At 36.3% G+C, this 16,128-nt stretch overlaps 1 protein-coding gene and 1 non-coding gene across 2 annotated transcripts; both read left to right on the top strand.

Annotated features, from left to right (window-relative positions):
- The first annotated feature begins 4,657 nt into the window (after nucleotides 1-4,657).
- LOC148547564 (small nucleolar RNA R71) lies at nucleotides 4,658-4,765 on the top strand. The gene has a single exon (XR_015898031.1). It is a non-coding gene; the product is annotated as a small nucleolar RNA R71 (small nucleolar RNA).
- Nucleotides 4,766-9,979: 5,214 nt separating this feature from the next.
- Nucleotides 9,980-15,742, top strand: LOC148547563 (uncharacterized). The gene is made up of 6 exons (XM_088495498.1): nucleotides 9,980-10,068; nucleotides 10,352-10,421; nucleotides 11,978-12,088; nucleotides 12,507-12,576; nucleotides 13,665-15,529; nucleotides 15,662-15,742. The coding sequence occupies exons 1-6, from the start codon at nucleotides 9,980-9,982 to the stop codon at nucleotides 15,740-15,742; spliced, it is 2,286 nt and encodes a 761-aa protein (XP_088351624.1).
- Nucleotides 15,743-16,128: the final 386 nt, after the last annotated feature.

Raw genomic sequence — 16,128 nt, 5'->3', positions numbered from 1 at the left:
ACTAGGGTTTACAGAAATGAGTAAATGATGCAGAAATCCACTTCCGGACCCACTTGGTGTGTGCTTGGGCTGAGCATTGAAGCTTTCACGTGTAGAGGTCTTCCTTGGAGTTGCACACCAGTTTGTAACCTGTTTCTGGCGTTTAACTCTGCTTTGCAACCTGTTTCTGGCGTTTTAACTCCAGAATAGGGCGGAAAGCTGGCGTTGAACACCAGTTTGCGTCGTCTAAACTCGGGCAAAGTATGGACTATTATATATTACTGGAAAGCCCTGGACGTCTACTTTCCAAAGCAATTGAGAACGTGCCATTTGGACTTTTGTAGCTCCAGGAAATCCACTTTGAGTGCAGGGAGGTCAGAATCCAACAGCATCTGCAGTCTTTCTTCAGCCTCTGAATCTGCTTTTTGCTCAAGTCCCTCAATTTCAGCCAGAAATTACCTGAAATCACAGAAAAATACACAAACTCATAGTAAAATACAGAAATGTGATTTTTATTTAAAAACTAATAAAAATATATTAAAAACTAATCAAATCATACTAAAAACTATGCAAAAACAATGCCAAAAAGCGTATAAATTATCCGCTCATCACAACACCAAACTTAAATTGTTGCTTGTCCCCAAGCAACTGGAAATAAAATAGGATAAAAAGAAGAGAATATATTATAAATCCCAAAGTATCAATGAAACTTAGCTCCAATTAGATGAGCGGGACTAGTAGCTTTTTGCCTCTGAATAGTTTTGGCATCTCACTTAATCCATTGAAGTTCAGAATGATTGGCATCTATAGGAACTTAGAATTTAGATAGTGTTATTGATTCTTCTAGTTCAGTATGTTGATTCTTGAACACAGCTACTTTATGAGTCTTGGCTGTGGCCCTAAGCACTTTGTTTTCCAGTATTACCACCGGATACATAAATGCCACAGACACATAACTAGATGAACCTTTTCAGATTGTGACTCAGCTTTGCTAGAGTCCCCAATTAGAGGTGTCCAGGGTTCTTAAGCACACCCTTTTTTTGCTTTGGACCTCGACTTTAATCGCTCAATCTCAAGTTTTTACTTGACACCTTCACGCCACAAGCACATGGTTAGGGACAGCTTGGTTTAGCCGCTTAGGCCAGGATTTTATTCCTTTAGGCCCTCCTATCCACTGATGCTCAAAGCCTTGGATCCTTTTTATTACCCTTGCCTTTTGGTTTAAAGGGTTACTGGCTTTTTGCTCTTGCCTTTTGGTTTAAAGAGCTCTTGGCTTTTTCTGCTTGCTTTTTTCTTTTTCTTTCTTTCATTTTTTTTCGCCAATTTTCTTTTCTTTTTTTTTCGCAAGCTTTTGTATTCACTGCTTTTTCTTGCTTCAAGAATCAATTTTATGATTTTTCAGATTATCAAATAACATTTCTCCTTTTTTATCATTCTTCAAGAGCCAACAATTTTAACATTCATAAACAACAAATTCAAAAGATATATGCACTGTTCAAGCATTCATTCAGAAAACAAAAAGTATTGTGACCACATCAAAATAATTAAACTAATTTCAAGGATAAATTCGAAATCATGTACTTCTTGTTCTTTTGTGATTAAAAGCTTTTTTCATTTAAGAGAGGTGATGGATTCATAGGACATTCATAGCTTTAAGACATGGACACTTAAACACTAATGATCATATAGTAAATACACAAACATAATTAAACATGAAGCATAGTAAATGAAAAATAGGAAAATAAGAACAAGGAGATTAAGGAACGGGTCCACCTTAGTGAGGGTGACGTCTTCCTCTTCTTGAAGAACCAATGGTGCTCTTGAGCTCCTCTATGTCTCTTCCTTGTCTTTGCTGCTCCTCCCTCATAGCTCTTTGATCTTCTCTAATCTCATGGAGAATGATGGAGTGCTCTTGGTGTTCCATCCTTAGTTGTCCCATGTTGGAACTTAATTCTCCTAGGGAGGTGTTGATTTGCTCCAAATAGTTTTGTGGAGGAAAGTGCATCCCTTGAGGCATCTCAGGCATTTCATGGTGAGGAATTTCCTCATGCTCTTGTTGAAGTCCATGATCTCTTGTTTGCTCCATCCTTTTATTAGTGATGGGCTTTTGAGATGAATCTCTCCATCTCTCATGACTCAGAGTTGGAAGTAACTGCCTTTCCTTTCCTCTTTCTAGAGGTTTCTCCAGCCTTAGGTGCCATTAATGGTTATGGAAAAATAAAAAGCAATGCTTTTACCACACCAAAATTAAAAAGTTTGCTCGTCCTCGAGCAAAAAAAGAAAGAAAGGATGAGAAAAAGAAGAGATGGAGAAGATGGAGGTGTGTGAATGGTTTGGCCAAGGGGTTTAGGTGGTTATGATATGTGAAAAGGAAAGACTGATGGTTTGAATTTGAGTGGGTGGGTGTAGGTGGGTTGTATGATGGTTTTGGAGGAGTAATGGAGGTGACTGGTGGAGGTTATTTTGGGGAAGAGTGTTATGAAAATGTGTAAAGAGGAGAGAAGAAGAGGTGGGGTAGGTGGGGATCCTGTGGGGTCTACAGATCCAGTGGGGTCAAGGACTTAGCATCCCTGCTCCAATTAGGCATGCAAAATTCCCTTAGAGTGCATGTCTGGCGTTAAACGCCAACTTGCTGCTTATTTCTGGCGTTTAACGCCACTTCCATGCTCTGTTCTGGCGTTAAACGCCAGTCTGGTGCTTGTTTCTGGCGTTTAACGCCAGCTTGATGCTTCTTTCTGGCGTTAAACGCCAGTTTGATGCTTCTTACTGGCGTTTAAGTTCTTCCTCCAGGGTGAGCTATTTTTAATGCTATTTTTTCATTCTGTTTTTGATTATTCAGTAGTTTTTGTGACTTCACATGATCATCAACCTAAAGAAACATAAAATAGAAATGGAAAATAATTAAATATAGTTAAATAACATTGGGTTGCCTCCCAACAAGCGCTTCTTTAACGTCAATAGTTTGACAGTGAGCTCTCATGGAGCCTCACAGATATTCAGAGCATTGTTGGGACCTCCCAACACCAAACTTAGAGTTTGAATGTGGGGGTTCAACACCAAACTTAGAGTTTGGTTGTGGCCTCCCAACACCAAGCTTAGAGTTTGACTGTAGGGGCTTTGGTTGACTCTGCAGTGAGAGAAGCTTTTCATGCTTCCTCTCCATGGTTACAGAAGGAGAACCTTGAGTTTTAAATACAAGGTAGTCCTCATTCAGTTGAAGGACCAACTCTCCTCTGTCCACATCAATCACAGCTCTTGGTGTGGCTAGGAAGGGTCTTCCAAGGATGATGGATTCATCCTCATCCTTCCCAGTGTCTAGGATTATGAAATCAGCAGGGATGTAAAGGCCTTCAACCTTTACTAGCACGTCCTCTACTAGTCTATAAGCCTGTTTTCTTGAATTGTCTGCCATCTCTAATGAGATTCTGGCAGCTTGCACCTCAAAGATCCCAAGTTTCTCCATTATAGAGATTGGCATAAGGTTAATGCCTGACCCCAGGTCACACATAGCCTTCTCAAAGGTTATGGTGCCTATGGTACAGGGTATTAAGAATTTACCAGGATCCTGTTTCTTTTGAGGTAATTTCTGCCTATCCAATGCATTTAGTTCATTGGTGAGCAAGGGAGGTTCATCTTCCCAAGTCTCATTACCAAATAATTTGGCATTCAGCTTTATGATTACACCAAGGTACTTAGCAACTTGCTCTTCAGTAATGTCTTCATCCTCTTCAGAGGAAGAATACTCATCAGAGCTCATGAAGGGCAGAAGCAGGTTGAATGGAATCTCTATGGTCTCTAGTTGAGCCTCAGATTCCTTTGGTTCCTCAAAGGAAAACTCCTTATTGGTCAGTGAACGTCCCAGGAGGTCTTCCTCACTAGGAGTCACGTCCTTCTCCTCCTCTCTGGGTTCGGCCACACCAAGTAAGGTTATGGCCTTGCACTCTCTTTTTGGATTCTCTTCTGTATTGCTTTGGAGAGTACTAGGAGGAGTTTCGGTGACTCTTTTACTCAGCTGGCCCACTTGTGCCTCCAAATATCTAATGGAGGACCTTGTTTCATTCATGAAACTTAGAGTGGCCTTAGATAGATCAGAGACTATATTTGCTAAGCTAGATGGATTCTGCTCAAAATTCTCTGCCTGTTGCTGAGAGGATGATGGAAAAGGCTTGCTATTGCTAAACCTGTTTCTTCCACCATTATTAAAACCTTGTTGAGGCTCTTGTTGATCCTTCCATGAGAGATTTGGATGATTTCTCTATGAGAGATTATAGGTGTTTCCATAGGCTTTACCCATGTAATTTACCTCTGCTATTGCAGGGTTCTCAGGATCATAAGCTTCTTCTTCAAAAGATGCTTCTTTAGTACTGTTGGATGCAGCTTGCAATCCATTCAGACTCTAAGAAATCATATTGACTTGCTGAGTCAATATTTTATTTTGAGCCAATATGGCATTCAGATTATCAATTTCAAGAACTACCTTCCTCTGAGGCGTCCCATTACTCACAGGATTCCTTTCAGAAGTGTACATGAACTGGTTATTTGCAACCATGTCAATGAGTTCCTGAGATTCTGCAGGCATTTTCTTTAGGTGAATGGATCCACCTGCAAAATGGTCCAATGACATCTTTGATAATTCAGACAGACCATCATAGAATATATCCAGGATGGTCCATTCTGAAAGCATGTCAGAAGGACACTTTTTGGTCAGTTGCTTGTATCTCTCCCAAGCTTTATAGAGGGATTCACCTTCTTTCTGTTTGAAGGTTTGAACATCCACTCTAAGCTTGCTAAGCTTTTGAGGAGGAAAGAACTTGGCCAAGAAAGCCGTGACCAGCTTATCCCAAGAGTTCAGGCTATCTTTAGGTTGAGAGTCCAACCATATTCTAGATCTATCTCTTACAGCAAACAGGAAAAGCCTAAGCCTGTAGACCTCGGGATCAACCCCATTGGTCTTAACAGTATCACAAATTTGCAAGAATTTAGTTAAGAACTGAAAAGGATCTTCTGATGCAAGTCCATGAAACTTGTAATTCTGTTGCATCAGAGAAACTAATTGAGGCTTTAGCTCAAAATTGTTTGCTCCAATGGCAGGGATTGAGATGCTTCTTCTATGTAAATTGGAATTTGGTGCAGTAAAGTCACCAAGCATCTTCCTTGCATCTCCACCATTATTATTATTTTCGACCATGTCTCCTTCTTTTTTGAAAATTTTTGTAAAGTCCTCTTCAGAGTGTTGTGTTTTAGCTTCTCTTAGCTTCCTCTTCAGGGTCCTTTCAGGTTCCGGATCAGCTTCAACAAGAATGTTCTTGTCCTTGCTCCTGCTCATATGAAAAAGAAGAGAACAGAAAATAATAGGGATCCTCTTTGTCACAGTACAGAGACCCCTTTATGTGAGTAGAAGAGAACGAGAATAAGAAAGAAAAGATAAGAATTCGAACACAGAGGAGAAGAGTTGGTTCAAATTTTTGAGTAGAAGAGAAGTGTTAGTAAATAAATAAATAATTAGAAGGAGATTAGAGAGGGAAGAATTCGAAAATTAAATAAAATAAAATAAAAATATTTTTGTTTTTAATTTAAATATAAAGTTAAAATTCGAAAATTTTTAAAAAAGACAAATGAAATTAAATTAAATTAAATTTTAAAACAAATAGTTAATTAAAAAGGAATTTTGAAAAAGAGGGGAGTGATTTTCGAAAATTAGAGAGAGAAAAGTAGTTAGGTGGTTTTGAAAAAGATATGATTGAAATAGTAAACTTTTAAAATCAAACAAAAAGTTAACTGGTTAATTGAAAAAGATTTGAAAATCAAATTTGAAAAGATAAGAAGTTAGAAGAGATCTTGAAATTAAGTTTTGAAAAAGATATGATTGAAAGATATGATTGAAAATTTAATTTGAAAAAGATTTGAAAAGGAAATTAAAAAGATTTGATTTTAAAAATTAAAGTTGATTACTTGACTAACAAGAAACAAAAAGATATGATTTTAAAATTTAAAGATTGAACCTTACTTAATAGGCAAGTAACAATCTTTAAAAAAACTTTTTTGAATCAATCACATTAATTGTTAGTAAAGATTTTGAAATTATAAAATAAAATAAGAAAAAGATTTTGAAAATCAATTTGAAATTTTCGAAAATATGAAAGAAAAAATAAAAAAAAAGATTTGATTTTTGAAAAAGATTTGAAAAAGATATAATTTTTTAAATTGAAAATTTGATTTGACTCATAAGAAACAACTAAATTTTTAAAACTTTTGACTAAATCAAATCAAATTTTCGAAAATTATAAGTGAAATAAGGGAAAGATATTTTTTTTATTTTTGAATTTTTAATGAAGAAAGAGAAAAACAACAAAAAGACTCCAAACATGAAAATTATGAATCAAAACACACAATGCATGCAAGAACACTTTGAATGTCAAGATGAACACCAAGAACACTTTGAATGTCAAGATGAACACCAAGAACTTATTTTTGAAAATTTTTAAGAAAAGAAAAATATGCAAGACACCAAACTTAGAAATTTTCAAACTTTAGATACTAACAAATTGAAAATGCATATGAAAAACAGGAAAAGACACCAAACATAAAAATACAAAGATCAAACAAAGGAGATCATCAAGAACAACTTGAAGATTATGAAGAACACATAAACACATTTTCAAAGAATGCAAGAAGACTAAAGACATGCAATTGACACCAAACTTAAAAATTGACACAAGACTCAAACAAGAAACACAAATTATTTTTTATTTTATGATTTTATAATTTTTTTTGGATTTTCGAAAATTTATTTTTAGAAAAACGAAAACAAAGAAAAAAATTTTGAAAACAAAATAAAAGTTGAAACAAGAAGAAAATTATCTAATCTGAGCAACAAGATGAACCGTCAGTTGTCCAAACTCGAACAATCCCCGGCAACGGCGCCAAAAACTTGGTATGCAAAATCGTGATCGTTCATTCCTTGGTAACGGCGTCAAAAACTTTATACGCACGTTCATAATCTTAATTCTTTGTCACAACTTCGCACAACTAACCAGCAAGTGCACTGGGTCGTCCAAGTAATAAACCTTACGTGAGTAAGGGTCGATCCCACGGAGATTGTCAGCTTGAAGCAATCTATGGTCACCCTGTAAATCTCATTCAGGCGGATTTCAAATGGTTATGGTGAATTGATAATTAAAATATAATTAAAATATAAAATAGGATAGAAATACTTATGTAAGTCATTGGTGAGAATTTCAGATAAGCGTATAGAGATGCTTTTGTTCCTCCTAAACCTCTGCTTCCTGCTGTCTTCATCCAATCATTCCTACTCCTTTTCATGGCAAGCTTTATGTAGGGCATCACCATTGTCAATGGCTACTTCCCGTTCTCTCAATGAAAATGGTCCAAGATGCGCTGTCACCGCACGGCTAATCATCTGTCGGTTCTCGATCATACTGGAATAGGATTCAGTAATCCTTTTGCGTCTGTCACTACGCCCAGCACTCGCGAATTTGAAGCTCGTCACAGCCATCCCTTCCCAGATCCTACTCGGAATACCACAGACAAGGTTTATACTTTTCGGATCTCAAGAATGGCCGCCAATAATTCTAGCCTATACCACGAAGACTGATCGTAGATCAGGAGGCTAAGAGATATGCATTCAAGCTTGTTTGCATGTAGAATGGAAGTGTTTGTCAGGCACGCATTCGTAAGTGAGAATGATGATGAGCGTCACATAATCATCACATTCATCATGTTCTTGTGTGTGAATGAATATCTTAGAGAAGAAATAGGCTCGAATTGAATAGAAAAACAATAGTACTTTGCATTAATTCATGAGGAACAGCAGAGCTCCACACCTTAATCTATGGTGTGTAGAAACTCTACTGTTGAAAATACATAAGTGAAAATATGGTAGACATGGCCGAGTGGCCAGCCTCCCATGGAGGTCTCAGAACGTCAAAGTTACATAATGTGTTCCAGCGATATGAAATAAATCACTAAAAGTAGTTTTTATACTAAACTAGTAACTAGGGTTTACAGAAATGAGTAAATGATCCAGAAATCCACTTACGGGCCCACTTGTTGTGTGCTTGGGCTGAGCATTAAAGCTTTCATGTGTAGAGGTCTTCCTTGGAGTTAAACGCCAGTTTGTAACTTGTTTCTGGCGTTTAACTCTGCTTTGCAACTTGTTTCTGGTGTTTCACTCCAGAATAGGGCGGAAAGCTAGCATTGAATGCCAGTTTGCGTCATCTAAACTCGAGCAAAGTATGGACTATTATATATTGCTGGAAAGCCCTGGATGTCTACTTTCCAAAGCAATTGAGAGTGTGCCATTTGGACCCTTGTATCTCTAGAAAATCCACTTTGAGTGCAGGGAGGTCAGAATCCAACAGTATCTGCAGTCTTTCTTCAGCCTCTGAATCTGCTTTTTGCTCAAGTCCCTCAATTTCAGCCAGAAATTACCTGAAATCATAAAAAAATACACAAACTCATAGTAAAGTCCAGAAATGTGATTTTTATTTAAAAACTAATAAAAATATATTAAAAACTAATCAAATCATACTAAAAACTATGTAAAAACAATGCCAAAAAGCGTATAAATTATCCGCTCATCACTTCTATGCCATATCCCAATAAAATGACTACAAGTAACTAAAACCCATCCTCAAAGCAAAGCAACAGAGCACTAAAATTATATGCTCTTTAATGAAATAAATTCGTATAATTAAAATCTTTAATTGCAATTTGCAGGAAATTAAAGTACTCCATAATGGAGCAGTAGGAGAAGGTGCAACAAGTTTGAGAAACGTTTCATCTCCAACTCCGTACCCTATTTGGTGGCTTAGCATTCATGTTTGGACTCATTGCAATGGCATTGATGCTTCTAGCATTTCATGTTTGGACTCATTGGAATATTTCAACGAAAGAAAACTCAAATGCTCCAATGAAAGATGAAAATCGAGCACGATGAATTCAGAATAAATGATAAATAAGGGACAATGATCTTATCATACAATTTTAGGAAATCCAAAAATACAGATGCACCAACATTAATCAGTTACCATTAATCTATCTCAATTCCTAATTATCACAGCACAAACCCCAAACCAAATAAACCACACCAAATAATTTAACTAGAAATCCCTAGATTTCTATCAAAGATGTTAACAATATTTTTCAATGGAGAGCACCTCTGTATAATAAATCTTCCAAGATAAAAAACAATCAAGAAAATGTCAGAGTTTTTAAATCAAGTGGATTCGCAATCAAAAGAACCCAAACAAAGATCAACAAACTTAGAACTCAATAACAGATCTTAATGGAACAAAAAATCTACCAAACAAAGATCATGAATAAAAAATAATCAAAGCAACAACCTAGCACAAAGCAAAATTAGGAGAAAAGTATCGGCGCATACCAATGGAGACAGTGTTAAGAGGCGGTAAAGAAGCACAAAAGACATGCAGCAAAGAAGAAGCAAGAGAAAAAGAAGGAGAAGATGGTGCCATTGGACAGGGAACAGGCTGACAAACCCCGATCATCCACAGATGCAGCCTACCAACGAAAGCCATATTAGACTCAAGCTTTAGATCTGAGAGAAAAAAGGAACTGAATCTAATTACACAGGGAAAAAAGCAGTGAAAAATTCACCTGGACAAGCTATGGCAAAAACAACTCCGGGAAGACCAGCACCTGTTTCAACGTCCACGAGGCCAAGCTTCTCATGTGACGGTGCGCCGCCGCAGCACGTGCGGTAGCAATCCCTAAGAGGAGGGAGGATCGCAAGTGATTCCTCGACGTACCTCTCCACGACTTCGTCGGTGTCTTTGACTGTGGTGAGATTCATGTGCTGCAATTGAAAACATGGAAATTAAGTGTTAATGTAGTTGAAGAGTTGAAAGAATTGGAAAGTATGCATTGATGAAGTTATTGCACGTAGATGAAGGAGACAACACATTGATGTAGAAGCTTGATGGCGACAACGACGAGGACATGAATGGGAGCAACGACGATGAATGGCAGCAGCGATGAGCTTACTATCCCTCTGATCTCAAACACCACGGCGAGCTTGATGGTGACAATGGCGAAGAGATGCGGCAAGTAGATCTAGGGTTTCATTAGATGTCACTCTTCTTCCTCTTTTAATTTTTTGGACAAGTTTTGTTTAGACTGAAATTTGTTTGGATTTGATTTGAATAGATTAGGGACTCATTATCTATTTGGACAAATGAGCTCAGAAATTTAAACTAGTATTAATCAATGGGGGTTTCATATTTTGCCATAAATAAAATATGTTATGGAGGTTTTCTAAAACTTCCACGAAAAAAATCCCATAAACAAGCAGAAATCTTGTAATGTGGGTTCATGGCTATTTTCATTATAGTGAGGTTGCTATCCTCGCCAAGATTGATGAGACAAACAACATCCCGATGTTAGTTTTGTATCAGAGCAAGGTCAGTCCTCGCGGCCTTCACTAAAAGCTCTCTTCGTCTCGTCTTCACTCTACTCTTCTTTCTCTCAAGCTCTGTGTGTCTCATCTCTAGCCAAGAAGAAGATAAATCTCTGCTCGAATCGTCTCCCCTCTGCGCTTGTTTGTCTCTGGCAAAGAAAAAGAAGAACCTAGATCCTTCACGACCTCCCTGTCGATTTTCTTTTCCTCCACGACCTCTCCGTGTACGAGCTCAGCAACCCGTCGGAGGAGTTCTTACTACTTGCCATAACCTTAGGGATGTCAATGGGGTGGGGCGGGGTGGGGGATGCCTCCCTGCTCCCCGTCTCCGCCCCCAAAATTAATCTCTGTCCCTACCCCGTTTCCCGTCATGGGGAATAATTGTCCCCATCCCCATTTTTCGCGTTTCCCGTGGGGCCCCATTCCCTATCTCCCTATGTTTAACATTCATATGAAAATTATAATAAAAATATCAAAAAAAAATAAAAAAAACAAACTACAAAATATTATTACAAACACACAAATATAGCAAATCATAGTCCATAAAATAAAATTTTGAATAATAGGGTTAGGATTTTTCAATGAGTGAAATTACTAAAAAATCTCTATATTAGAAATAAAGTAAGGGTTATTAAGTAAGTTCAAAAATTCGAGGAATTATAAGGGATGGAGCGGGGATCCCCGCTCGGGTCCCCGCGCCTGTCTCAGGAGAATTTCGCTCCCCATCCCATCCCCACGGGAGAAATTTCCCACCATTGGGACCCCATTCGGAGCAGTTCCCGCGGGGATTCCTGCCTCCTGGGAATTTTTGACACCCCTACATAGCCTCCACCAGCATGAACCTCGGTCTCTTCTGCTTCAACGAAGACAATGCCTAAGCCCTGCTTTACCAGGTTTCCACGGTCGACCGTCGCTTGCGTGACGGCTCCAAAGTTGTTCCCGTGCACTGAACAAGGTTCCCTAAGTTGCCTCTCTCTCTCTCTCTCTCTCTCTCTCTCTCTCTCTCTCTCTCTCATTTGATTAATTTTATGATGTTTTACAGTTTTATTTCAACGAAATACCTGATGAAATCATTGAAAAGCTGGTATATGTTGTTTCTTTGAATTGATTATCTCATGGATGATCACTTTATTCTACAAAGCTATCTTAAATTCTCTATTTGGGGGGTGTTTGATAAGCTTTTATCCTTTTTCTTGCCATTTAGGTTGATGAGGGAGTTACTCTCACATTGTTGGTGGGCTGCTAATAGAGCATCCTCTTATATTGCCATCTGTCAGAGAAGTGGTAGGTTTATTTCTTCACAAAATTTATGTTAAATAAGAAAAAATAGGATTTAATTTGTATGAATTGTCAATGTTAAAAAAGTAGTACAAAGATATTAAATCATTTATTGTCACATTAGTATAAGTATTTAACTCATACACTAGCTATCTTAGAAGTTATACAAATTAAGCATCCAATTGTATGACAGTGTACATAAGCATAACGCTTAAACTCCATAAATTATTCTCCTCTTCTAATTGAAAAATACTTCTAATTCTTAGAAATATTAATATGCAGGTAGGGACAACAGATAGTGTGATGGAACATCTAAAAGTTATGACTGAAAGACTCTTAAATGAGAAATCTGGCTCTGCTACCAATAGCTTTTCTGGTGTTCCTATTTTCCAGGTTTTTCTCTTAACTGCTCAAATCTGGATATCTCATTTGAGTTTTTGTTTGCAGTGTTGTAATATGTTTGATTTTAAAAGTTACAACAACAAAAATACTTGGTTGATAGCTGATGTTATGTGAACTTGAACTTTATTTTTCTTTATATAGAAACTAAATTCCAGAGTTTGTTGCCATTTGTTATTTTTTCTATTGACATTTAGTTGTATTCCCTTATTTGATAAGCCCCTATTATTGTAAATTCACCATCAACTATCTTGCAAACTGAGAACATTTTTGTTTTGTTGTGAACTGCATTGGATATAATTTAAGTAATGCAGATTAGCAGACCAGAGTTACATTTTTTATTATCTAAATTACTCAACTTGGATCTTATTATTTTTTTAATTAGTTTTGTGTTCTTGCCGTTCTATTTTAGGTAGGAGCATCAAAACTGCAATTCAGGCTGGGTCAGCAGGCATTCACCTCTGCATCTATTGATTTCGGAGGTCAGAGAATAAAACATAATTCTCATTAGGAGTATGCTGCTTACGCCACAATGAAAACACCCATTGTTGAACCTGCTGACAGGGACGGATACATGGGGGGCAAGTGGAGGCCTGGCCCCCCCCCCCAGCTTTTAAAAAAAAAAAACATTAGTAGTAAAATTTAAGCCCAATCCATAAACTGTAATAATTTTTAAATTTTTTAAATCCCTAAATTGGCTAACAGAAATACTAGTGACTAGATTACCTTTTTTCTTTGACGTTTAGGATTCCTTCTGCAGCCATAGTCCAAAGCCACGCACTGACGCACGATGCCCTCCACTCTACTTAATCATTGACCACTATCTTACTCTCACAACAACGGTACAACTATATACAAGACAAGGTACATTTTATTATATATTTTAAATTTTAAATTTTTTATTATATATCTTAAACAATTACTATAATGCAGATTTTATTGTTCTTGTTGATATACTGTGTACTGTGTGACTGTGTATTAGTGTATATTATTAATTTGTCTAGTGGTTTTTTTATTTTTTATTTTTAGTAAAATTGATAATGATATAGTAAAAAAATATTATTAATTTATTATTGATGTTTAATTAATAAAAAATATTTAGACTTTATTTATTCATGTGAGTATATAATTATTTGATTTTTTTTTTCAGGTAAAAAAAAATTAGAATATTTTATGATGAGAAAGCAAAGTAAAATTGATGCAATTTTTAAGAGAAAAGCTGCTGATAATGTTGGAGTTCAAACAAGTCGACCCTCTAATCTTATTTCACAAGAAGTTCAAGTAAGTGAACTCTCTAATCTTACTCAAAATACACATGAACATGAAGCCAAAGTTTCAAGATTAGAAAGAGATGTTGATATCTCTTTACTAGAAAGGGATCCAGGAAAGCGACGTCCAATTTGACAGTATAATGTCAATGAACGTGACAAGATTCGTAGAGCATACATAATAGCTGGGCCATACCAACCAACAAATATTAGCTATCCAGCTTCTGGTAATAATAATCACCGTCGATATTTTCAATCTTCTTGGTTTAAGAAATTTTCAAGTTGGTTAGAATATTCACCAGAAAAAGATGCTGCTTATTGTTTGCCTTGCTACTTGTTTAGTAAACATTATGGTGCTCGCAATGATGGAAAAAATGCATTTTCAGAGTTAGGATTTAGTAATTGGAAGAAAGTAAACAATGGAGTGAATTGTGCATTTGTATGTCACGAGGGTTCTATTCCTAATTCTCCTCATAATTTATGTGTGAAATCTTGTGATGATTTAATGGCTCATTCTAAGCATATAGACAAAGTTCTTGATAGGCATAGTGATGAAACTATTGCAAATAACCGATTAAGGTTGAAGACATCTATTGATGCTATTCGATGGCTTGCATTTCAAGCATGTGCATTTAGAGGCGACGATGAAAGTCCTGAATCTTTGAATAGGGGAAATTTTATTGAGTTAATTAAGCTTTTAGCTTCATGTAATCAGAATGTTAATAATGTTGTCCTTGAAAATGCTCCTGGAAATGCTCAATATATATCTCTCGGTGTTCAAAAAGATATATTGCATATCTTTGCTAGAAAAGTGCGTGCAACAATTCGAGAAGAAATTGGTGATTCTAAATTTTGTATAATTATTGATGAAGCAAGAGATGAGTCAAAGCGAGAACAAATGGCTGTGATTTTGAGATTTGTAGACAAGCACGGTTGTGTTCAAGAAAGATTTTTTGATCTTATACATGTTTCTAATACGTGTTCTTTGACATTGAAAACAGAAATTTCATCAGTTCTTTCTCGTCATAATCTTGATGTTCAAAATCTTAGGGGACAAGGGTATGATGGAGCTAGTAATATGCGTGGTGAATGGAATGGATTGCAAGCTCTATTTTTGAAAGATTGCCCTTTTGCTTATTACATTCATTGTCTTGCTCATCGATTACAATTAGCACTTGTTTCTGCAGCCAAAGAAGTTTGTTATGTTCATCAATTCTTTTCAAAACTTACCCTAATTGTGAATGTTGTGACTGTTTCTCCTAAACGTCATGATCAGTTAAGGGTTGCTCAAGCAAATAATGTTGCAAACTTAATTGCCAATGATCAAATTGTGACAGGTAGTGGACTTAATCAAATTGGTACTTTGCAAAGAGCTGGAGATACTAGATGTGGGTCTCATTTGAATTCTGTACGTAGCTTGCTATGCATGTTTGATGCTACTTGTGAAGTTCTTGAAAAAAGCACTGAAGAAGGTAATTTCTCCACTCGTGGTGATGCTAGTGCTGCTTATGATGCTATCACATCCTTTGAATTTGTCTTTGTTTTGCATTTGATGAGAAATATTTTGGAAGTTAGTCATGATCTTTGTCAAGCTTTGCAACGAAAAAATCAAGACATATTAAATGCTTTAACTCTGGTTTCTACTACCAAGACTTTAATCCAACGAATGAGAGAATCAAGTTGGGAGGCTTTCATAAAAGAAGTTATATTATTTTGTGAGAAACATGAAGTTGAAGTTCCTGATTTGAATGCAATGCATATTCCTAGAAGAGGCCGAACTCGCAAAATTGTTGACCAAATTTCAGTGGAGCATCATTACCGTGTTAATTTATTTCTGGCTGTAATTGATACACAGTTGCAAGAGATTAATGGAAGATTCAATGATAATATGGTGGAATTGCTTACTTTAAGTTCAACTTTAGATCCCAGAGAAAATTATAAGCTCTTCAGTATCAACAAAGTATGTGAATTAGTAGAACGGTTTTATCCAAGTGACTTCACTGACCAAGAGAAATTTCACATTAGAATGCAAGCTCAACATTATGAACTTGATGTTCCTAATCATGTTGAGTTAACTAACTTGTGCACAATTTCGGAGTTATGTCAAGGATTAACGAAGACAGGAAAGTCTTTAACATATCCTTTGATTGATCGTTTGGTTCGCTTGGTATTAACTCTCCCTGTTTCAACTGCTACAACTGAGAGATCTTTTTCAGCTATGAATATTGTGAAGAATAGACTCAGAAACAAAATGGAAGATGAATTTCTTGCTAATTGTCTTTTGATTTATATTGAGAAGAAGATTGCTGAAAGATTTGACACCGATTCTATTATAGACGAATTTTATGATATGAAGAATCGACGTGTACCACTTCGTTAGTAACAAGTACACATGTTTTTTTGTACTTTAAATATATAGTCTCTGTCGTTATATTTTTGTAATGCATCTTACATTATAATTTATTTACATATTTTTTTTAATATTATATATGTTATTGGCCCCCCACAATAACATTTCTGGATCCGTCCCTGCCTGCTGATGCGTAATTATTAATTAATACTCGACCTTTGTGACCAAATTTATTTCAAGTTGTAGAAGGGAGTGAATCACTTTTGGTTAGCCAGTTGTTTGTTGTGAGTTGGGATTACATACTTAGATGTTCTTCCGTATTGTTTCGTTTATAAGGTTACTAATGCTAGACCGATTAAAACTCCAATAAATGTACTATTATATATTGTGTTTCCAAATTTATTTTTGAAGTTTTT

Source organism: Arachis ipaensis, chromosome B8, assembly GCF_059453495.1.
Source record: "Arachis ipaensis isolate K30076 ecotype BB chromosome B8, ASM5945349v1, whole genome shotgun sequence".
NCBI lineage: Eukaryota > Viridiplantae > Streptophyta > Magnoliopsida > Fabales > Fabaceae > Arachis > Arachis ipaensis.
Note: the sequence above shows the minus strand (reverse complement) of the source record. Positions and strands in the feature narration are given on the sequence as shown.